Below are 24,092 nucleotides of genomic sequence, written 5' to 3'. Positions count from 1 at the left end.
CAAGTGTTTTCAATAGTGTTTCTATAAATCAGAGTCATGGATGTGTAAGGCATCCATGTAGCTAAATAGCAAGTACTTGTATATCCATTTCACTACAATGAAATTTTATGCCTAAATCTGCAAATCTTCAGAAATGTATTTTTTTTACCATGAGTTTTATCTCCACCACGTGTGGAAAAGCAGGTTTTTCTAATTGCAACAAAAAGTTCATGGGCATGATCAATGAAAAAGCTTAATTTGAGTTCTACTTAATTTATCTTTGCCAAGACACTTCCAGTGCTGTGGTTTTATTTGGAATGTTTGTATGCGAAAGGTGTCAGCAGTGAGGAATTCACAAGTTTTCTTTTCTCTATTCTGATGATACAACAACTTGTGTTGAAAATGTAAAATGCATGATAAATGTTTAGATAAATCTGTAGTGAAGCTAAGATGCAGGAATGCCTTGTTTTACACCTCCTATTCAGTGATTATTTGCTTCCAATAATGTTTGGAGGAATATTTTATTGCTGCTATTTTATGTAATTAACACGCATGATGAAGATCAGTTGAACACATTTATCGTGAATGACATGGCTGTACACAATCGCACATTACATCTTGGTGATGTATGTTGCTGTATTTCCTCTTTGTCGCCATTTTATATTGCCAAATGTTAGCTGGCAAATTAAATTCTTGTTCATCGGGACTAACTTAATACTAATACCCAGCTTAACTTCCTTACCAGGGAGACTGAAGCACATTTCTCCTCTGATACTGATTTTGAAGACTTTGATGGAAAAATTTACAATCCAACCAAGGTGAAAAGCACTGTAAGTTTATCAGTCAATCAGTAGACTTGAATTTGCATGCAATAAAGACTATACCTTTCATCATATCTGTACTTTTAGTTTTCGCCTGTGTTCCCAACTCTGTCGTAAAAAGTTGTGTATTATAGTATTGGAGATGCATATTTTCTTGATCCTACAAACTAAATAGGCTGGAGGTTATGATCTAAAATAGTTGAGTTTATTGTTGAGTCCAGAAGGCTGAAGAATGAGGAGCTGTACATTGAGCTTCTTTGGAACTTTGTAGCAGGTTTCTGAGCTTGGCATCACTGCCACACATCTGTGAGGTTGAGCGTTATCTGAGTTGGAGGAAACTTCTTCTCAAAGGGTGGTGAATCTGTGGAATTCCCTGCCCAGTGAAACAATTGAGGCTACGTCATTAAACGTTTTAAGGCAAAGGTAGATAGACTTTTGAACAGTAAAGGAATAAAAGTTTACGGTGAGCAGGTGGGTAAGTGGAGCTGAGTCCACAAAAAGATCAGCCATGATCTTATTGAATGGTGGAGCAGGCTCGAGGGTTCAGATGGCCTACTCTTGCTCTTCGTTCCTATAAAATGGGTCTATATGATCCACATTCCGTCGCGTCTTTGTCTTTTTTGGACATCAGCGATATGGTGGCCTGAGTTAGCATAGGAGTAAGCATGCCCCTTGTGCGAGCAAGTCAGCGAACATATCCCGCAGGTGTGGGTCAAGAGTTGGTGAGCACGTTTTGTAGAAGCCCACCGGGAACCAATCTGGTCCCGGCGCCTTACTCGCCTGCATGGCGTTGATACTCTCCATGACTTCACCCAGTCCTATTGGTGCTTCCGGCTCCCTCGTCTAGCGTCCCCCATGACTGGCATGTCCAGTCCGTCAAGGAACAGTCTCATCTACGATTCTTCTTCGGGGGGGAGGTGCTCAGAGGTACACAGTACGCAGTAGAAGGCCTCATATGCTTGGTTGACCTTTTTTGGTTTGGCTGCCAGGCAGCCTCTGCTGTCTTTGACATGTGCTATTTCCCTCCATTCGTAGCTTTTTCCTCTCCGCCAGAAGCTTCACGGTCAGGTCTCGGAGTATCTTCTGTCGACCTACAGGATGGAATCAATCAGTTGCTGCCTAGCCGCCCTCTCTTCCTGTCTCTACTATCATTATGGGCTATAATCTCTCCCCTAATCAGCACCTTCAATGCCTCCCAGAACGTGGAAGGTGAGACTTCCCCATTCTGGTTGTTAGTGATGTACTACATGGGCGGCACAGTAGCAGAGTGATTAGCATTTGTTGCTTCACAGCGCCAGGGGTCCCAGGTTCGATTCCCGGCTTGGGTCACTGTCTGTGCAGAGTCTGCACGTTCTCCCCATGTCTGCGTGGGTTTCCTCCGGGTGCTCCGGTTTCCTCGGTGTACCCGAACAGGTGTCGGAATGTGGCGACTAGCGGTTTTTCACAGTAACTTCATTGCAGTGTTAATGTAAGCCTACTTGTAACAATAAAGATTATTATTATTCTGTGGCCTGTGATGTTTTCTGGCAGAAGACATTTCTGGCTAAGAGGTCCATGTCCAATCTCCATGTGGGGCGTTGGGCTCGGCACGTCTCCAACCTCACATCCATGTAATGTGGCGCATGGTCGGAGATGACTATCGTGGAGTATCCCGCTCTCAATATTTCTGGAAGCACTGATTTCCCACTGCAAAGTAGCCGATACTTGTGTATGACTTGTGCACTGGCGAGAAGAATGAAAATTCCTTCTCACCTGGGTGCAGGGACCACCATGGGTCCTCTGCTCCATGAATGCTCCCAGTTCCCTAGCCATGTCTATCTTTTTCCCTGTTCTGGGGTTTGATTGGTCTGTCAGGGATTTCCACCATGGTCATCTTCATAAAATCAGTGTCCTAGTTAGGCGCATATACGTTCACCAGGACTACCGGTGCCCCGTCCAGGACACCACTGACCATGGCGTATCACCCCCTTTGGTCCGTTACCGTCTTTGTCGCCGTAAACACCATCCTCTTGCTGATCAAAATAGCTACCTATCTAGGCCCTCGTCCCGTAACATAAATGGTACGTCAGCCCCACTCAGCCCTTCCTTACCCACAGTTGGCCCTTTTCCCTCAGGTGTGGAAGACCATGTCGGCTTTTAAACTTCTCAAGTGGGCAAAGACTCTGGATCTTTTCAGTGGATCATTCAGTCCCCTGACGTTCCAGGTGATGAACCTGGTGGGGAGGCTTTTGTCCCCCCTTTCCTGTGGGATCAACCATACTTAGCTGGTGGATGTGTCCCTGCACTCCGGGGTTTCTTTTTGTTATGGGGCCGCCCAAAATTTCCACGGTTGCCATTCTCACCATGAGGTGGGACCCCTGCGCTCCAGGATTTCCCTTTGTCCAGAGGGCACCCAACATGACAACCAACTGTGTGTACGCCACATGGGCCTCTCAACCTGCACCTTACCCGCTGAAGCCAATCTGAAACCCAACTCTTTCATATCCTTGTATTCCTTTTGTTTTCTTTCCTCCCTTACATCCCCCATCTCTCTCTCTTTCTCTCCTCCTTCCCATCGGGAGGTGTGGCACAGCCCCCTCGCGTTGTGGCCCTCCTCCGTCAGCTGATCTTTGCCCTTTCCTGTACCCACTGGACAGCTGTTTCCTCAGTCCCCTCTTCACCCCTCTGCTGTCCTCGCCTTTTTCTTTGATCTGGTGTTTTTGGTCAAAGAGAGGCAGTGTTAATCGTTATGAGTGTCACAAGTAGGCGTACATTAACACTGCAATGAAGTTACTGTGAAAATTCCCTCGTCATTACACTACGGCACCTGTTTCGGTACACGGAGGGATAATTCAGAATCTCCAAATTACCTAACTGCACGTCTTTCGTGACTTGTGGAGGGAAACTGGAGCACCCGGAGGAAACCCATGCAGACACTGGGAGAATGTGCAGACTCCGCACAGACAGTGACCCAAGCCGAGAATTGAAGCTGGATCCCTGGCTCTGTAGCAACTGTGCTAACCACTGTGCTGCCTGAAGTGTGCCGTGCACACATTGTTCAAGTTCATCACAGTTCTTTTCTCTTTTCTCTTTTCTTTCTCTGCTTCGTACTCTGAGGGATTTCTACTGCTCGCTTCTTACAGTAACTTATTTTCTTTCTTTTCGGAGCAACTTTAAGTCATCCTCATGGCGCACAAGTTAAATAAGTTTTTACTCCCCATTTTGGAGTCTCCCTGCTAACAAGGTGTGTTAGTTAAGTGGAACAATATTAAAGGGTTTTCTGCAGCTCATAGTTTTTTAAAATCAACTTTAGAGTTTGTTGAGTTGTGTTCTGTTATTTGTAAGTTTTAGGCTGTTATTATTTGCCACCAGTTGTTTTGGGTGTGGTTATGCTCGACTGCGATGGTGTGTTTGGATTAGGGGGGTAAATCCCTCCTTGGTAATGGCTGACTGACTCCGGTTCGTGGGAGACCTCCAATGCTACTGATTACCTGGAAAGCTAGAAGTTGAATGGCCCTGTAAAACGATCAGGAGTATTTGTGTATCTTGAGCTCCTAAATTCTGATATTTCTTTTTGTAAGAAATTAATTTACATGTTAAAGATCAGGGTGATTTTAATCGGAAAAAAGAGTCCGTTCTCCTCATCTCAGATTGTAGTTAACCTAAGCGGTGGGTCTGCATCACATGTCAACCAGAGTGGTTTGGACAGGTTGAAATGGGTCAACAGACGGGATGTCAGCTGCTTCTTGACCGATGCCTGGGACCAGTTCCAACTTTATCCTTCCTTTAACAGCAGGTGGAGAGGGGCCAATATCGTGGCAAGGTTTGGTATAAACTGGCCATAATAGTTGACAAGGCCCAAAAACGTATGTAGCACCATTGGGCACTGGGGTCTGGCAGATCGCCTGTACCTTCTTTTTCATTGGGTGCAAACCATGGCAATCCTAGGTAAGTCACCTTGGCCCCTTGAATGTACACCTCCAGAGGCGGATGAGGGAATGCTGGAGGACCTCTGCCAAGTTCTCAGGTACTCCCGGTCAGATGACCCCAGTGCTCAGCACAGTCATGGTACACTGCTACCTGTGGGAGTCCGCGCAGGATGTTCTCCATCACCTATTGGAACATGGTGTAAGTGGACGAAACTCAGAAGGGCAGCTGGGCATATTCATATAGCCCACGGTGCGTGTTGATGGTCACGAACCATGGGGAATCCGGAGCCAGGGGCAGCTGGAGGTACATGTGGCTCACATCTAGTTTAGAAAATGATTGGCCTCCACTGAGTTTGGCGTACAGATCCTCAATGCAAGGGTTGGGGCAACAATCGAAACGTGGAACGCGGTTGATGGTCATCATCCCCATAGAGGAGGCCGGAGCCGTCGGATTTCATGACTGGCAAGACCGGCACCACCCAGTTGGAAAATTGGATGGGGTGGATTATCTTCAGGCCCTCTGGGCAGTCCAGTTCTGCATGCTCCTTGGACCAGAAAGCACATGTCAGGGGTGAAAATAGTGTGGTAGAGCCAATGGGTCCATGCATATGCAGGCTGCGGCCCCTTTTATGGTGCCCATCTCACCTAAAATGTGGACGGGATCCTAGGCAGGATCCCGGGCCAATTGGGTACATCTGGCAAACCCTCTGCCAGTCCAACCGGAGATGGTGCAGCCAATCACGCCCCAGAAAACTCTGACCGTTGCCATGGACCCCACTAATGGTAGATGTGCCATCTATTGCCTATACTCAACCAGAGTCATGGAGGTATCTGCAATTGTCAGCAGCTCTCCTGTGTGCGTGGCGATGTGGATATTGTGTCCCAAAGGGTCAGCATCTGGATGCCGGAACGGATCCGGTTGATTGTACGGTGGCTGACCACTGGTCCTGCTGCCCCCATGTCCAACTCCATGGAGATGGAATGCCCAGTCACCGGCAACGACAGTTGAATTGGGGCGACCCGAGGTGAAGCCACAAAGTGCTGTTGGTGATAGGCACCATTTTTGTCGTCGTCTAAGTAGTGGGCCTGGTCCCTGGGACGGTGGTTGCGTCTGACGGGGTGGTGTGCCTATTCGGGGCCGGCCGCATTTGGGCCGCTGGTCGGTACCCGTACCCCGGATCTTCATGATCAGGGGAGATCACCTGGCAGTGCTCCAGGCCCCAGTGGCGGCAGCCACTGTCTCTGTGCAAGGCATCCCACTATTGGAGGGACCCCTTCCCGGGAGGGGTTGGAGGGGGCGAACATTTTGGCAGCCAAGGCTCAACACTGTCACTCCCTGGATATCCTGGACGCTTTGCTCCAAGCTCTCCCGATCACATCAGTCAGAGTCAGTAATTTTTTCTGTCTACCGATATCACGGATTCCACTCTCAAATCGTTCTCGCCAGAACTCGTTGGGCACAGCACCAAATTCGCATGTCACCCAATTTTCCGAGGCAGGCAGATTCCAACTGGCCCTGGGTGGTGTATGGAAATGGAAAAGCCTGACGATCAAAGGTGGCTTTGGGTCAAAATGTTCCCTTGCCAGGGCCACCAAAGTGGTGAATGACCAAGAATCTGGCGCATCTGGTTGGTGAAGATTTTTGAGACTGTACGTAGGCCACCCGCAAGCCGTCAGCAAACCATAGTTTGCCGTTCATCCCCCAGGATCCCGGTTGTTCGAAAAATGAATTGAATGTGTTCCACATACTGCCCGCAGTCATCGATACGTTTCAAATGGCTTCCCAATGTTTGGCATTTTGATGGATTCATGTGATTCCTCTTGAGGCCTAGATGGAAAGGGTGCAAAGGAGATTTACCAGGATGCTGCCTGGTTTGGAGGATAGATCTTATGAGGAAAGGTTGAGGGAGCAAGGGCTTTTCTCTTTGGAGCGGAGGAGGATAAGAGGCGACTTAATAGAGATTTATAAGATAATGAGGGGGATAGATAGAGTGGACGTTCAGAGACTATTTCCTCGGGTGGATGTCGCTGTTACAAGGGGGCATAACTATAAGGTTCAGGGTGGGAGATGTAGGAGGGATGTCCGAGGTAGGTTCTTGAATCAGAGAGTGGTTAGGGTGTGGAATGGACTGCCTGCTGTGATAGTGGAGTCGGACACTTTAAGAACTTTCAAGCGGTTATTAGATAGGCACATGGAGCACACCAGAATGACAGGGAGTGGGATAGTTTGATCTTGGTTTCGAACAAGGCTCAGCAGATTGAGGGCCGAAGGACCTGTTCTCTGCTGTACTGTTCTATGTTCTATGAAGTGGCTCCAATGTGTAGCCCTCTGTTACCAGAAAACTTCATATTCAGGAGAGGTCACGGGGATTCTGATACTCCTTGCACTGTGACATCCACGGGGGTTATAACTGTATCCCAAAACCAGAAGGCTAACTTGGGAACACTGGTACTTCGTGGTTTACAAATCCAATTTTGTAGGACTGAGAGATAAGATATGCAAACTAGGGAGGCATAATCTAGTCGTTTTATTATCAATTAATAAAGAATATTTATTAACTTGAAAGAAAAACACATGTCAAGGACTACAATAACACACTAGAACAATACACTTAACTACACTGATGGCTACATAGTGTCTCCTGAAGTTACCACTTTGATCCCAACTAGCTACACAAACTGAATTTCGGGGCGCCCCTTTTTCCAACCAAAAGAGAGCAAAATCCAGCAGATAATTATCACGCACAGGTTATTTGTGCACGTCTTCAGTTTCAACAAAGGTGTAATCTTCGGTTCGAGTTTTGCATTTTAACCAGACACACTTTAGCAGGAATTGTTTTCAGGGGAGATGTTTTGCAGCGGGGCGTGGCTGTGATGGTACCTGCTGCTACTGTGTGCCTTTCTCCAGTTGTTGTGCTATGGATATATTGTTTCCCTTTGATGTCACCCACCGTGTGGACATTACTTTTAGCACTTAAGTGCTAATTCCCTTAACTCTAAACTTTGAACTTGCCTCTCCTACCCCCATTGATTTCTCTTAGTCAAACAGGCAAACACATGATTTTCTCTGGTATGCTAATTTGCATATCAAAATCCTTCCAAACTACTGCGCTTGTCAATTTTCCTTTTTATTTTAGCCCCATTTCATTTTTAATCTTTATTATCCCCAATTTTTAACATCGTCTGAAGATATGACATCATGGTAACATTTTGGGACAGCTCAGTCAGGTGAGGTTGCAGGACTTGGACAACGATATTTGAGATTGTCCTTTGAACGACTGAGGTAGACAATCAAGAAAGTTCATGCAACAACAAGATTGAACCAAGATTGGACCCCTTAAAGTGGTTCCCAAATTCAGTTTAAATCATGGCCTATCTGTACCGTAGCTCAATTTACTGGCCTTAAGTCCATGTATTTCTTGATGCCCTTCCAACTGGCTGATCTCAGCCTTTAAAATTTTAATTAACCTTGCATCCATGGCCTTTGGAGAACTGAGTTTCCGATTTCCCTGACTTCCTGTCTGAAAATCTACATGAAATGAAATGAAATGTAAATGAAAATCGCTTATTGTCACAAGTAGGCTTCAAATGAAGTTATTGTGAAAAGCCCCTAGTCGCCACATTCCAGCGCCTGTTTGGGGTGGCTGATACGGGAATTGAACTGTGCTGCTGGCCTGCCTTGGTCTGCTTTAAAAGCCAGCTATTTAGCCCTGTGTTAAACCAGTCCCTGTTTTCCCCTGTGCATCCAGTTTTCACTCCAAAATGGTCTCGCTCTCAAAAATATGATGATACCCACTTGTATTGGACTGCTCCACCAGAGAAGATAGTTAAACTACTGTGGCAAATCCCTTAATTAGATAAATTATATCAGCCATCAACCTTCTGAACGCAAGGGAGTACTAGTCAAGTTTATGGACTCTTAACCTAATGATTTAAGTCTTTAAGCCCTGGTATCATTGTGGAGACGTTGCATTATAGCTCTTTCAAAGCCAGCATATCTTTCCTGTGGTTTCCCATTGAACGATCAAAGCTCTTGTGCCATTGACGCATTATTTGCACTCTTTCTTTTCCCCTATAAATTTAAGAGTATCCAATTAATTTTGTTCAATTAAGGGGCAATTTAGCGTGGCCAATTCACCTACCCTGCACATCTTTGGGTTGTGGGGGCGAAACCCATGCAAACAAGGGGAGAATGTGTAAACTCCACACGGACAGTGACCCAGAGCCGGGATCGAACCTGGGACCTCGGCGGCGTGAGGCAGCAGTGCTAACCACTGTCACCGTGCTGCTTATTTTACACTCTTGATGCAAAGTTTTGATTCTTAATCCTCTTGAAATAAAGGCCAACATTCCATTCGCATTTTAGTTACTTTTTGCATGATGAGTCACGTTTGGTGATTTGAATACATGAACGCAAGTACAATTCCATAGATCCTTGTCTCTCCATTTAAAAAAAAAAAAAAAAAAATTGTTTTCTCTTTCTCGGATCTAAAGCAGACCAGATGCACTGCTCCACTGAGCTCTAATGTACCATAGTTTTGCCCACTGCCTTGATCTGTTTGTGTCCCTTAGTAAATTTGTGTCCTCATATACAAAACTCACTTGCCCGTCTTGGTGTCAATTACAACGTTGTATATTCACTGAATATGAAATCGCCGGATTTTGTGGTCCGTAACAAAGCAAGGCAGCCTGTTTTGGAGCCTTGAATGACCGACTGCAACTTCAGGATTTCTGGGGTAACCTTTGCGTGTCTGATATCTTGGAAGGTATTGTCAATTGCAGAGGGGTAAAGATAAAGAATGGCAGCAGTTTACTGTCAACTACCCCCACATAATCTGGCCCAATGAATTATTTTTGAATATGCAAGCTCTCTTTTCCTTCGTCCAAATCTCTCCTCAATCAACTGTGCTGATTTAGCTTATTTCAAGGGTTTGCAGTGGATGATGATAGTGGTGGAGAGAGAAACTTCAATTCCTCTCGAGCACTGCATTCGGGATGAGAAAAATTAGTTAGGGTTGCTGATTTGATTGTCTTTGATACGGAGTAAACGCTGCTTGAGGTTTGTGTCTGATGAGAACATCTGAGTAGTGCATACTTAGAACATAGAACATTACAGCGCAGTACAGGCCCTTCGGCCCTCCATGTTGCACTGACCGGTGAAACCACTCTAAAGCCCATCTACACTATTCCCTTATCGTCCATATGTCTATCCAATGACCATTTGAATGCCCTTAGTGTTGGCTCCCCTCCCCTCCCCTACTACCCGCTCTCCCTCTCCCCTACTACCCGCTCTCCCTCTCCCCTCTTACCCGCTCTCCCCGCCCCTCCCCTCACTTGGACTCTAGCAATAAATGGATGGGTCAGGAGACACTGGCAGGTGGTTTCTATGTGAATCCTGATGTTGGTTAAAAGTAAATTACCACGGATGCTGGAATCTGAAACAAAAAGCAGAAAATGCTGCACAATCTCAACAGGGCTGCAGGAGCTGAAGAAAGGGAACGGAGCTAACATTTTGAGTCTGGATGACTCTCTGTCAAAGCTTGTTTTTAAAAAAAATCCAATTTAAGGGGCATGGCCAATCACCTACTCTTTGGGTTGTGAGGTGAGACCCAAGCAGACACAGGGAGAATGTGCAAACTCCACACTGACAGTGACCTTGGGCCGGGACCGAACCTGGGTCTTCAGTGCCGTGAGGTAGTAGTGCCAACCACTGCGCCGCCCTGTCAAAGCTGATGTGGGTTGGTGGGAGGGACACTGCAGGCTAAGCAAATCACAGGAGTTAAGAAATTTAAAGAGAATCCCCTAAACAATAATGTGGCGACTAGGGGCTTTTCACAGTAACTTCATTGAAGCCTACTTGTGAATAAGAGATTATTATTATTAATAATAAACAATTGGAATGATATTCATACTTTTTAACACTGCTAGCCAACAAAGGAGCCCTTTTATTGCTCAATGCCAGCCTGTAAGACCCAAAACAAAGGAAGCTACCACCATACCCATTGTTCACACGGTTTCTAATCAAAGAATGATAAATTAATATATTTTTTTAAAAACTTGTTTTATTACAAACTTGTATCAAAGCAGGTTACAGCAAATAAACACCCCGGGAAACATACTTCCCAACAATCAACTATACAGTCTGTACAGATTTTCATCCCTTTTCACCCCCCCCCCCCCCCCCCCAACCCGCTGCGACGAATAGCTCCTCAAACATGGTCACAAACATCCCCCATCTTGTCTCAAACTCTCCCGCTGAGCCCCTTCACTCCCGGCTTTATCTTCTCTAACCGCAGGAAGCCGTACAGGTAACCCAACCATGCTGCTACCCACATTGGCGATGCCGACCGCCACTCCAGCAAAGTTTGTTGCCGTGAAATCAGAGAGGTGAAGGCCACGACATCGGCCTTCCTCCTCTCCATGAGCTCCGACTTCTCTGAAACCCCAAATACCGCCACCAAAGGGTTTGGGTCCATCTCTTCCTCCACTATCCTGGCTAAGACCGCGAACACTCCCGCCCAGAATCTTCCCAATTTTTCGCAACCCCATAACATGTGCGCATGATTCGCTGGCCCCTGCCCACACACCTCACACTCATCTGCTACCCCCTTAAAGAACTCACTCATTCTCGCCCGAGTCATATGCACCCTGTGCACCACCGTAAACTGTATCGGGCTCATCCTTCAACAAGAGGAGGTCCCGTTTACCCTTCGCAGTGCCTCACTCCATACTCCCCAATTGATCTATTTTCCCAACTCCACTTCCCATTTCTTCTTGAACTTCACCCGCTCACCTCCCTGCTTCCCCAGCCACTTGTATATATGCCCAATTTTTCCCTCCCCTTCCACATCCGGAAGCAGCAGTCGCTCCAGCAGTTGCTACAGCAGGGTGTATCCCGGCAACCTAGGGAACCCCCTCCAGATCTTTTGTGCGAAGTCCCTAACCTGCAGATAGCTGAACTCACTACCCCTCGGCAGCTCTACCCTCTCCCTTAGCTCCTCCAGGCTGGTGAACCCTTTCTCCAAATACAAACCCTTCACCTTAACCAGCTCCACAGAATGATAAATTAATGATGCTTCAGTTGCACCAGATCGGGAGATGCCAGAAGTAGTATGTTTTTTTTTTTTTTGGAAGAGTCAACATCTTTTTAAATATATGGTTACGCAAAAGCATCTCGCTAATGATAGTAATTTTTCTAACTTGTGATGTTGTAAAATATCTTGTGTAAATATCTTAATTTTAATTTTTAGTCAAGTAAGAAAGTAAACATTTCTGGAGAGAAAGGAAAAAGTGGAAATGGTGCAAAATCAGCAACAGGCATGAACCGGATGAATGGACATCACCAACAGAATGGGGAAGTGGAAAACATGATGTTATTTGAAGTTGTGAAATTGGGCAAGAGTGCAATGCAGGTAAAGTTTATTGGATGGGATATTGAAAAATTAATTTATTTTCCAGGATAGGAAAGTGACTATGTATGAAATCTATGGAATGATGAAACATCTTGCAGGGTGTCTAACATTACTGCTGTTCTCACAAAGCATCGTCAAGGAAATGAGCAACACAACCCCACAAAGAGGCAGCTGCAGCATGTGTCAGTATCACTTGCCACTTTATGTACAAATGAGAAACAGATGCTGCAAGTAGCTGCAATTCCTGAGTTTTAATTAGCTATTTTCAGTTCGATTTAGTGCTGACAAGCTGGTGAAGTAAAAGAATGTTATCTAAGTGATGGTGGAGGCAGTATTCTTTCATTAATTATAATACTTACTGCCTTTTGACCCATTTTGTGGCATTAGTTGATTAAGGAACGTTCTGGCCAGGGCTTGTTTGATTGCTGAAACAAAACCTGCCCGCTTTCAGTCTTTTTTGACTCCATTTTTTCTCTTCGCCCCACACTACAGTCTCTTCTCTTCCCTCTCTCAATTTTTCACTTTAAAAAAACCCACAACATTTTATTAAAGCATTCATCGTTTTATACCAATAAATGAAAAATTCAAATGTAAACATAGCTCAGTGCATAACACATGCCTCCGTCTCCCACTGTGTTCCCACCTACTCTAGACACCAAATCGCCTAAACCACTCCCCCCTTATTTAATCTGCTGACAGTTTAGTTTTCTCCGAAGAAGTTGATAAACGGCTGCCACCTCCAAATTAACCCTAACGTTGAGCCTCTCAGGGCGAACTTAATTTTCTCAAACCTAAGAAACCCAGCCAAATCCCTTATTTCGGGAGCTTCGAGTCCCTCCACGCTAGCAATATCCGTCTCCGGGCTACCAGGGAGGCAACCTCTCTTGCCCCCTGGACTCCCGGATCCTCCGGCACTCCAAATATTGCCACCTCTGGACTCGCCGCCACCCTCTATTTTAGCACCGCAGGAACGACATTTGCAAATCCCTGCCAGTATCCCCTAAGCTTCGGGCATGCCCAAAACGTGGACATGGTTTGCGGGTCTCCCGCGCACCTCACACACCTGTCCTCCACCCCAAAAACCTTGCTCATCCGGGCCACCGCCATGTGTGCCCGGTGAATCATCTTGAATTGTATCAGGCTGAGCCTGGCACATGACGAGGAGGTGTTGACTCTGCAACATTTTTCACTTTTTAACAATGCTATGATGTAGGACTATAATATTTTTGAATTGCTGATTAATACCATTTTTGATTTCATAGTCTGTTGTAGATGACTGGATTGAATCCTACAAGCATGACCGGGATACAGCACTTCTGGATCTCATAAACTTTTTCATTCAGTGTTCGGGCTGCAAAGGTTGGTTGTGGTCATTTTAAAAGTCAGTTTATGTTTGAATCTGGTCATCACGATGGAGTATGACTATCTGTTTTTAGTATTTTCAATGATCTTGATCGTGTTTCCCCTGAGTACATTTCAGTTTATTCTCAGCATTTTGGATGAAGTGTTGAACAAACATTTAATTTCATGAGACATTATGGTTAAATTGTTATAAATCAAATTATGTTTATTTGCTTTATTTATGTTTCAACCAGTCTGGCATACCCTCCTTGTTTTCAGTAAATTGGTGAATATTTGCAGAAATTTTGTTGTTTTCACCCTCTTGTGGATTTGTTTTTTCTATCTAAAAGCGGGGTCTTAATCACTAAAAGCAAGAGCAGTTTAGTTGATGAGTGGAGAAGCAATGGTATTTTATCTTCATTGCTTAAACAAAAGCAAATCAGCGCATTTATCAAACTTGTATATATTACTTAACCTCCTGCATTTCTGCAAGGATTCGAATTATTATGCAGAATTTTCAAGTCTTTATTGTAACTTTGATATCCTGGGAAGAACATTGAAATTAGAAGCAGAAATAGGTAATTCAACCCCTCAATCCTCCTCCGCCATTCAATCAGATTATGGCTGATCTCTTCCTGGTCTCAAATCCACCTCCCTACCTGTTCCCCATATTCCTTTAACCCATTTTTTAAAATCAGAAATATATCTATATCTCTCTTGAAACCATTTAATGACTCCAACTCCTTCACACTATGGGACAGTAGGTCCCACAAATTCATCATTTTCCAAGAAGTAGTTCCTCCTCATCTCAGTTCTAAATCTGCAGCTTTTCAACCTATATCTGTGTTCTTGATTGCCCCCATGGGGAAGATTTGGTCTACGTTTACTTTATCCATCCTTTTTCGTATTTTATATTCCTCGATCAGATCCCCCCATATCCTTCTAAACTCCGAGTCTCAGCCCAAACTGTTTAATATCTCCTCATACATTAACCCTTTCACCCCTGGAATCAATCTGGTTAACCTCCTCTGAACTGCCTCCAAAGACGACTTTGGTGTACCTGCATACCGACCTTTGCGATTCATGAACAAAGACCCAGAACCCTCTGCCCAGGCGCATTTTTAATCTGCTTTACATTTCGATAATTTTCCTTTCTATTTTTTTTTGCCCAAAATGGATAATCTCACACATACCCCCATTAAACTCCCATTTGCCAAAGTATGGCCCAATCTCCTAGCCTATCCATATCCGTCTGTAAAATCTTTATCTCCTCTTCACTGCCTCCTTTCCCACCTATTTTACTATCATCTGCAAATTTTGTTACATTCTGTCCCTACTTGCAGATAGTTGATATAGATTAGGACTGACCCCTGTGGCATGCCGCTAGTTACAGGTCGCCAGAGAAGGAGGGAGATTGTTTAAGATGGTTCAGAACCTCAAGTTGGTAGTCACAGGAAAGCTTTGCTATTTTTTTTTTGCCACAATTCAGCACGTCCGTGTTCTTAAGTGTGTATTTGCTGATGTAAATTAGTTGCCCCCAGGCAGCAGAAATGATTTCTTCCTGCCAAAATCATAAAGCACAGCTGTTGACATTGTCAGACTGAAGCAAAGTGTTAATATTCCAGGTCAGCTCAATCTATGACACTGGAAGGTGCAGCCAGAGTCTGTTGATTCTCTGCCAATTGCAGGCACTTCGAAGAGGCAAACGCTTTTTTGTGAAATAGTGACACTAGTCCATTGAAATGAAAATAACTGATGTGCAAGTGTTGTGGTGTTGCTTTCTTTCCTCATCCAAAGAAACAAAATAAGATACAATCGGTTGCTAGAAGAGTCATAGATGTTTACAGCATGGAAATAGACCCATTGGCCCAGCTTGTCCATGCCACCCAGTTTCTATCATTAAGCTAGTCCCACTTGCCCACATTTGACCCATATCCCTCTATACCCACCCTGCCCATGTAACTGTCTAACTTTTTTCAAGGCAAAAATTGTATCCACCTCTACCACTGCCTCTGGCAGCCCGTTCCAGATGCTCACCACCCTTTGTGAAGACATTTCCCCTCTGGTCTCTTTGGTATCTCTCATCTTAAACCTATGCCCTCTAGTTCTAGACTCTTCTACCTTTGGGAAAAGATGTTGACTATCTACCTTATCTATGCCCCTCATTATTTTATATACCTCGATAAGATCACCCGTAAGCCTCCAATGCTCCAAGGAAAACAATCCCAGCCTATCCAGCCTCTCCTTGTAGCTCAGACCATCAAGTCCGGTAGCATCCTCGTAAATCTCTTCACTCTTTCTAGTTTAACAATATCCTTCCAAGAGTAGGATGGCCAGAATTGAACACCGTATTCCGTGTGTGGCAGTACTAATGTCTTGTACAACTTCAACAAGACGTCCCAATTCCTGTATTCAATATTCTGGTCAATAAAACCTAGCATGCTGAATGCGTTCTTCACCACCCTGTCCAACTGCGACTCCACCTTCAAGGAGCTATGAACCTGTACCCCTAGATCTCTTTGTTCTGTGACTCTCCCCAACTCCCTACCATTAACTGAGTAGGCCCTGCCCTGATTTGATCTAGCAAAATGCATCACCTCACATTTATTCAAATTGAACTCCCATCTGCCATTCATCGCCCACTGGCCCAATTGGTCAAGATCCTGTTGCAATCTTATGTAACCTTCTTCACTATCCACTATGCTACCAATCTTGGTGTTATATCTGCAAACTTACTAACCATGCTTCCTACATTCTCATCCAAATCATTAATATATATAACAAATAACAGTGGACCCAGCACACCGCTGGTCACAGGCCTCCAGTTTGAAAAACCACCCTCCACAACCACCCTTTGGCTTCGGTCGCCAAGTCAATTTTGTATCCAATTGGCTACCTCACCCTGGATTCCGTGAGATTTAACCTTTTGCAGCAGCCTAGCATGCGGTACCTTGTCAAAGGCCTTGCTAAAGTCCATGTAGACAACGTCGATTGCACTGCTATCAGCTACCTTCTTGGTTACCACTTCAAAAACTCAAATCAAATTGGTGAGACGTGACTTTCCCCTTACAAAGGCATGCTGACTTTCCCTAATTATCCCTTGCTTATCTAAATGTCTGTAGATCCTGTCCCTCAGAATACCTTCTAACAATTTACCCACTACAGAAGTATGGCTAACTGATCTGTAGTTCCCAGGCTTATCCCTACTGCCCTTCTTAAAAAAGGGCACAACATTTGCAACCCTCCAATCTTCAGGCACCTCTCCTGTGGCTATTGATGATTCAAATATCTCGGCAAGGGGGCCGGCAATTTCCTCCCTAGCCTCCCACAAGGTCCTGGGGTACATTTCATCAGGTCCCGCGAATTTATCTATCTTGATGCACTTTAATACCTCCAGCACTTTCTTCTCTGTAATATGGACACTCCTCAAGACATCACTTTTTATTTCCTCAATTTCCCTAACGTTTGTGCCTTTCTCAACAGTAAATACTGACTAGAAATATTCATTTAGGACCTCTCCCATCCCTTGTGGATCTCCACATAGATAACCTTGTTTATCCTAAAGATGCCCTACCCTCTCCCGAGTCACTCTTACCTTTTATGTATCTGTAAAAGCTCTTTGGATTTTCCTTTGCCTTATCTGCCAAGACAATGTCATGCCCCTTTTTGCCCTCCTGATTTCTCTCAACTCTACTCTGACAAGCCCTATACTCTTCAAGGGATCCATTTGATCCCAGCTGCCTATGCATGTCATGCCTCCTCCTCCTTTTTGTTCCTGGCCTCAATATCCCGAGTCATCCAGGGTTCCCTCCGACGAGCCTGACCCTTCACTCTTAAGAGGAATGTGCTCACCTTGAACCCTATTTAACACCTTTTTGAAAGATTCCCACTTACCAGCTGTCCCCTTGCCTGCAAATGGGCACCTTCAATCAACTTCTGAAAGTTACAAAGGCAGCACGGTGGTGCCGTGGTTAGCATTGCTGCCTCATGGCGCTGAGGTCCCAGGTTCGATCCCGGCTCTGGGTCACTGTCCGTGTGGAGTTTGCACATTCTCCCCGTGTTTGCCCCCACAATCCAAAGGTGTGCAGTGTAGGTGGATTGGCCATGCTAAAATTGCCCCTCAATTGGAAAAAATGAATTAAAAAAAACTTTTGTAAGTTCCCGCCTAATGCCCTCGAAATTGGCCTTGCCCCAATTAAAAATTTTAACTTTTGGGCAGAACTATCATTCTCGGTAGCGATCTTAAAACTAATGGAATTATGGTCACTGGTCTCAAAGTGACCCCTCTGCCCTTCCTTCCTTGAGTTGCTGGAATTTAAGCCAAACTGATTAAATTCATCCTTGAATCTGGTTTGATGTTGGTGCAACAGACTAAACAGGTATAGATGAATAGCAAACCTCTTTGTACTATTACTCTCTGGAAAAATTGTGGGGTCTTAGTGCATACACGTAGCTTCTGCATTTGTTCTCTACCTGACTGCACTCAGTAAGAAGTAATTTGTTTGATTTTAGAGTGCTTGAAAACATGAAGAATGTTGAGTAATTATTTAATTGTAACTTTAATTTTGTCTCTTATTATTCTTTGTTTTTCTTGCATTCATTCATCGTGTTCTTGTTTCGTAGGTGTTGTAACTGCTGAGATGTTCCGTCATATGCAGAATTCGGAAATAATTCGTAAGATGACAGAGGAATTTGATGAGGTAATTTCAAACGAAGTAATTTTGAAAAACCAAATACTGGGAACAATATGTAAGTGAAGGAAACAGAGCATGGCAGGCAATATCTGCGGACAAAGAAACATGGTTAATGTTTTAGGTCCTTCACTTTTTGTCAGTACCGGTGAATATCCTTCGACATAAAACATTAAATCTTTATTTTCCTAGTTTTCTATACATGTTCAGGATCTCACAAGGGCTTTTGTTAAAGAAGTTACAACCGAAAAAACCCAAATTGCTTTATCTCCAGGCATGAGGCTGTGCTATCTGAGTTGTTAGTGACGTTAAATTGCCACCATACTAAAGTTCCAAATTTGTCTAAAGGACTGGAAATTGGAAGTTTTTGAATTCAAGTAAATATAGCTATTTGGCCATGCCCAATTATGTATTTGGAAGTTTAAGTCAATCCAATTATAAATTTGATATTTTGAGTATTTATAATAGTCTTTACACACTTGTAATTCATTTTTAAAAGGCAGTCTGCTGAGCTTTGTGTTACAGTCCCAGTTGATGGTATAACTGGATGGCAAGATCCCAGAATAGAACCATGGCTCAAAAGTCGGGAACTTTTACTTTTTTAAATCAAACGTGGAGGATCAGAGTCAGAGTCACAGGACTGCTAATTAGTTTTAACAACTGGAAAAAAACCATTTATTAAACATGAGAAGATGGATTCTAATACAATTCGCCTTTGCTTCCCCCTTAGGTTAACAATTACACACGGGTTTTAAGTTTAATATGGATGACGCTGTACATTTGAAGCTAAAATGTTCTCATTAGCACACCAAGTCCTTTTTTAAAACACACTGGTTGGCTGTGGTCGAACACATTCCAACCGGAACCCAAGTTAGTGTCTGTGGATTTCTCCGAATTTCCCTCGGATGATTGTCATATGAGAGTTTCCAAGCTCCACTTTCAAAAATATGTTTTAAAAACCTTCTCTCACCATAAGGCTTTCCAGGTTGCATTCCGAAATCCACTCTACGTTTTCCAAATGACCCAATTGAAAGGAGCCTCCACTTCTACCTGTATCAGTGAATCCACTCCAGGTTTTACACCAACCCCTCTTCGGATTTCTTTGCCTTGGCTGCTTTTACATGCTTGGTTGAATCACCAATTCCCATAGATATTTGAATTAACGTTCCACAGGCAGCAGTCCAATCTCACAAACATGAAGATCAGTCAGATGTCTTTTCTGCTGTGTCAGCGTTCCACTGAGCTCTATCCGCCTTTACTGAACAGACTTCTGTTCTCGTACCTTGAAACCTCAGACCACCTGGAAACTTGTTTTCACGTCTAGTTTCATTAACTAGCTGCTCTTTAGATAACGCTACTGCACTTTCCGTTTTTTCTTAAAGCAAAGCTGAGAAAGATGTTTCCTCTTTAGCTTTCGAAAACCACTGCCTTTATAGAGCTTGGGAGCTGTTCCCCCTATTGCTGTCTAACTACAAACTGCTGCAGCTTTCAGCTAAAACCAAAGAATAAAGGAAAGCCTTTTCTCTTCAAAGGCTCTTAGTTGCCTAACAACTATACTTACTCTTCATGTCGTAGCTCCCTCTATCACAGTTTGAACTTAACCAACCCCCCCCCCCCCCCCCCCCCCCCCCCCCCAATGCACGCGCGCACGCACACACACACACACACACGCACGCGCAAACGCCTTTGCCCAGCAAGAATAACTGTAGGTCCCTTCCAGGCACAGGAACATAAAATTAGATTCACCTAAATTATGCCTTATTTCTAATCTTCACCAATACAAATATAAATCCCTTAAACTACCTTTGTTTTCCGAACATTTGCTTAATTTTGCCGAACTCTAAGTGATTGTCTGTTGTTTGTGTGTCACTAATAATTTTAATTGAACAAAGCAGAAGAAGGCCAAAAGCGAAATATACCTATTGAAGTGCCAACACTTCAGTGACATCTCAATAATCATGTTTAGTAATAATAGTTGGTTGCCTATTATTGGTTAGTACTTGAGGTTAATCAATCTCGCAATGTATTAATCATGTAATTATTTTGGTGCTCTTGAGTAATAGAATTTCAATTCAATGCTGAAATGGCTTCCAGATTCTCATTAGAAGGACTATATAATGAAGGCCTGGTAACTAGCCTATTACACATTCCTAAGTGAAAATGAAAAAAAGTTTTCACTCGGAGACAAATATGGTTATTTTTGAGTTTCTTGCCCCCCCCCCCCCCAACTAGTTTGATTTCCCTTTCACTAATTAAAAACTCTTCAAGGATTAACTGCACTAAATAGCAGCCTTCTCATGCTTTATAACCGTACCATAACTTAAGTAAGAAAATGTTATTTAGTCTCCCTTTATCTCCAGGCATCAAATCCAGACACGTGTTTCTTTTGCTGCTGACAGGAGATCCTGACTGCCGGATTCTTTTTTTAAATATAAATATTTTTACTCCAATTTTAACACTTAGACATATAAAAAACACGGAAGTGGGTGAACGTGCGGCATGGGTTGGTACCTGAGACTTCGATGTTGTGGCCATTTCGGAGACATGGATAGAGCAGAACCAGGAATGGTTGTTGTAGGTGCCGGGGTTTAGATATTTCAGTCAGCTCAGGGAAGGTGGTAAAAGAGGGGGAGGGGTGGCATTGTTAGTCAAGGACAGTATTATGGTGGCAGAAAGGACGTTTGATGAGGACTCGTCTACTGAGGTAGTATGGGCTGAGGTTAGAAACAGGAAAGGAGAGGTCACCCTGTTGGGGGTTTTCTATAGGCCTCCGAAAAGTTCCAGAGATGTAGAGGAGAGGATTGCAAAGATGATTCTGGATAGGAGCGAAAGCAACAGGGTAGTTGTTATGGGGGACTTTAACTTTCCAAATATTGACTGGAAACGCTATAGTTCGAGTACTTTAGATGGGTCAATTTTTGTCCAATGTGTACAGGAGGGTTTCCTGACAGTATGTAGATAGGCCAACGAGAGGCGAGGCCGTATTGGATTTGGTACTGGGTAATGAACCAGGACAGGTGTTAGATTTGGAGGTAGGCGAGCACTTTGGTGATAGTGACCACAATTCGATTACGTTTACTTTAGTGATGGAAAGGGATAGGTATATACCGCAGGGCAAGAGTTATATCTGGGGGAAAGGCAATTATGATGCGATGAGGCAAGACTTACGATGCATCAGATGGAGAGGAAAACTGCAGGGGGTGGGCACAATGGAAATGTGGAGCTTGTTCAAGGAACAGCTACTGCGTGTCCTTGATAAGTATGTACCTGTCAGGCAGGGAGGAAGTGGTCGAGCAAGGGAACCGTGGTTTACTAAGGTAGTCAAAACACTTGTCAAGAGGAAGAAGGAGGCTTATGTAAAGATGAGATGTGAAGGTTCAGTAAGGGCGCTCGAGAGTTACAAGTTATCTAGGAAGGACCTAAAGAGAGAGCTAAGAAGAGCCAGGAGGGGACATGAGAAGTCTTTGGCAGGTAGGATCAAGGATAACCCTAAAGCTTTCGAAAGATATGTCAGGAATAAACGAATGACTAGGGTAAGAGTAGGGCCAGTCAAGATCAGTAGTGGGAAGTTGTGCGTGGAGTCCGAGGAGATAGGAGAGGTGCTAAATGAATATTTTTTGTCAGTATTCACACAGGAAAAAGACAATGTTGTCGAGGAGAATACTGAGATTCAGGCTACTAGACTAGAAGGGCTTGAGGTTCATAAGGAGGAGGTGTTAACAATTCTGGAAAGGGTGAAAATAGATAAGTCCCCTGGGCCGGATGGGATTTATCCTAGGATTCTCTGGGAAGCTAGGGAGGAGAATGCTGAGCCTTTGGCTTTGATCTTTAAGTCATCTTTGTCAACAGGAATAGTGCCAGAAGACTGGAGGATAGCAAATGTTGTCCCCTTGTTCAAGAAGGGGAGTAGAGACAACCCCGGTAACTATAGACCAGTGAGTCTTACTTCTGTTGTGGGCAAAATCTTGGAAAGGTTTATAAGAGATGGGGTGTATAATCATCTGGAAAGGAATAATTTGATTAGACATAGTCAAGTCAACACGGTTTCGTGAAGGGTAGGTCGTGCCTCACAAACCTTATAGAGTTCTTTGAGAAGGTGACCAAACAGGTGGATGAGGGTAAAGCAGTTGATGTGGTGTATATGGATTTCAGTAAAGCGTTTGATAAGGTTCCCCACGGTAGGCTACCGCAGAAAATACGGAAGCATGGGATTCAGGGAGATTTAGCAGTTTGGATCAGAAATTGGCTAGCTGGAAGAAAACAAAGGGTGGTGGTTGATGGGAAGTGTTCAGACTGGAGTCCAGTTACTAGTGGTGTACCACAAGGATCTGTTTTGGCGCCGCTGCTGTTTGTCATTTTTATAAATGACCTGGAGGAGGGCGTAGAAGGATGGGTGAGTAAATTTGCAGATGACACTAAAGTCGGTGGAGTTGTGGACAGTGTGGAAGGATGTTACAAGTTACAGAGGGACATAGATAAGCTGCAGCGCTGGGCTGAGAGGTGGCAAATGGAGTTTAATGCAGAAAAGTGTGAGGTGATTCTTTTTGGAAGGAATAACAGGAAGACAGAGTACTGGGCTAATGGTAAGATTCTTGGCAGTGTGGATGAGCAGAGAGATCTCTTTGTCCATGTACATAGGTCCCTGAAATTTGCCACTCGGGTTGAGAGGGTTGTTAAGAAGGCGTACGGTGTGTTAGCTTTTATTGGTAGAGGGATTGAGTTTTGGAGCCATGAGGTCGTGTTGCAGCTGTACAAAACTCTGGTGCGGCCGCATTTGGAATATTGCGTGCAATTCTGGTCGCCGCATTATAGGAAGGATGTGGAAGCATTGGAAAGGGTGCAGAGGAGATTTACCAGAATGTTGCCTGGTATGGAGGGAAGATCTTATGAGGAAAGGCTGAGGGACTTGAGGCTGTTTTCGTTAGAGAGAAGAAGGTTAAGAGGTGACTTAATTGAAGCATACAAGATGATCAGAGGATTGGATAGGGTGGACAGTGAGAGCCTTTTTCCTTGGATGGTGATGTCTAGCAAGAGGGGACATATCTTTAAATTGAGGGGAGATAGATATGAGACAGATGTCAGAGGTAGGTTCTTTACTCAGAGTAGTAAGGGTGTGGAATGCCCAGCCTGCAACAGTAGTGGACTCGCCAACACTGAGGGTATTCAAATGGTCATTGGATAGACCTATGGACGACAAGGGAATAGTGTAGATGGGCTTTAGAGTGCTTTCGAAGGTCGGCGCAAAATCGAGGGCCGAAGGGCCAGTACTGCGCTGTAATGTTCTATGTTCTAACTTTATAGAGTGAGACGTTTCTTATAATCAATTTATATGTACCCCTTTGATCAGCACTCCCCCCTTTCCTTGCTCCCCCTTCTCCCCCCGGTTGATAGTCGGGCTCCATTTTGGCCCCTCCTTTCACCATGTGTGTTATATTTTTATATTTATTTTATTTTGTGTTTGTTGCTGTTGCCCCTATGGCTTCGCTGGGGGGGTGGGGGGGGGGGGGGTTGTCTCTCTCTCTCTCTCTCTCTCTCTCTCTCTTTATCTTTATCTTTATCTTTTCTCCCCCCTCCACTACCATTACCCCTCACTCTTCACCCATGTCCCTTTCTGATACTTCCCTGGATTCTCTCCCCCCATCCGGGTCTGAGCTGTTCTGAGTTATCTTGTCTACCCTCATTGATCCACCCTCCTCCCTTTCTTCCTCATCACATGTTTTGAACAGGTCTTAGAACCCGCTGATGAATGGCTCCCAAGCTTTGTGGAAGACCTCGTCCGACCCTCGGGTGGTGTATTTAATCTTCTCCAGGTGGAGAAATTCCGCTAGGTCTGCAGCTGTGGGTGGTGTTGCTGATAGCCAGCCAAGCAGGATTCTCCGGCGATTAAGGAAGCAAAAGCAAGGGCATCGAGCCTCTTCCCCATATGTAGTTCTGGCTGAT

The 24,092-nt window shown here is 44.4% G+C and overlaps 1 protein-coding gene across 8 annotated transcripts in view; it reads left to right on the top strand.

The window, feature by feature from the left end:
- The window catches only part of LOC140421163 (cohesin subunit SA-2), a 290,652-nt gene that overhangs the window by 126,099 nt on the left and 140,461 nt on the right, over positions 1 to 24,092 (top strand). For 6 of the 8 annotated variants that reach the window (XM_072505624.1, XM_072505622.1, XM_072505623.1 and 3 more), the window contains exons 3-6: positions 725 to 809; positions 11,959 to 12,120; positions 13,383 to 13,479; positions 18,085 to 18,161. In XM_072505624.1, the coding sequence (XP_072361725.1) occupies positions 725 to 809; positions 11,959 to 12,120; positions 13,383 to 13,479; positions 18,085 to 18,161 (421 nt within the window). The remainder of the gene's footprint in view (positions 1 to 724; positions 810 to 11,958; positions 12,121 to 13,382; positions 13,480 to 18,084; positions 18,162 to 24,092) is intronic. The other 2 variants (XM_072505625.1, XM_072505627.1) reach the window with 2 other exon arrangements.

The sequence above is a fragment of the Scyliorhinus torazame genome, chromosome 5 (genome assembly GCF_047496885.1).
Source record: "Scyliorhinus torazame isolate Kashiwa2021f chromosome 5, sScyTor2.1, whole genome shotgun sequence".
Lineage (NCBI taxonomy): Eukaryota > Metazoa > Chordata > Chondrichthyes > Carcharhiniformes > Scyliorhinidae > Scyliorhinus > Scyliorhinus torazame.
The sequence above is the reverse complement of the archived record's forward strand: the minus strand, read 5'-3'. Positions and strand labels throughout refer to the sequence as shown.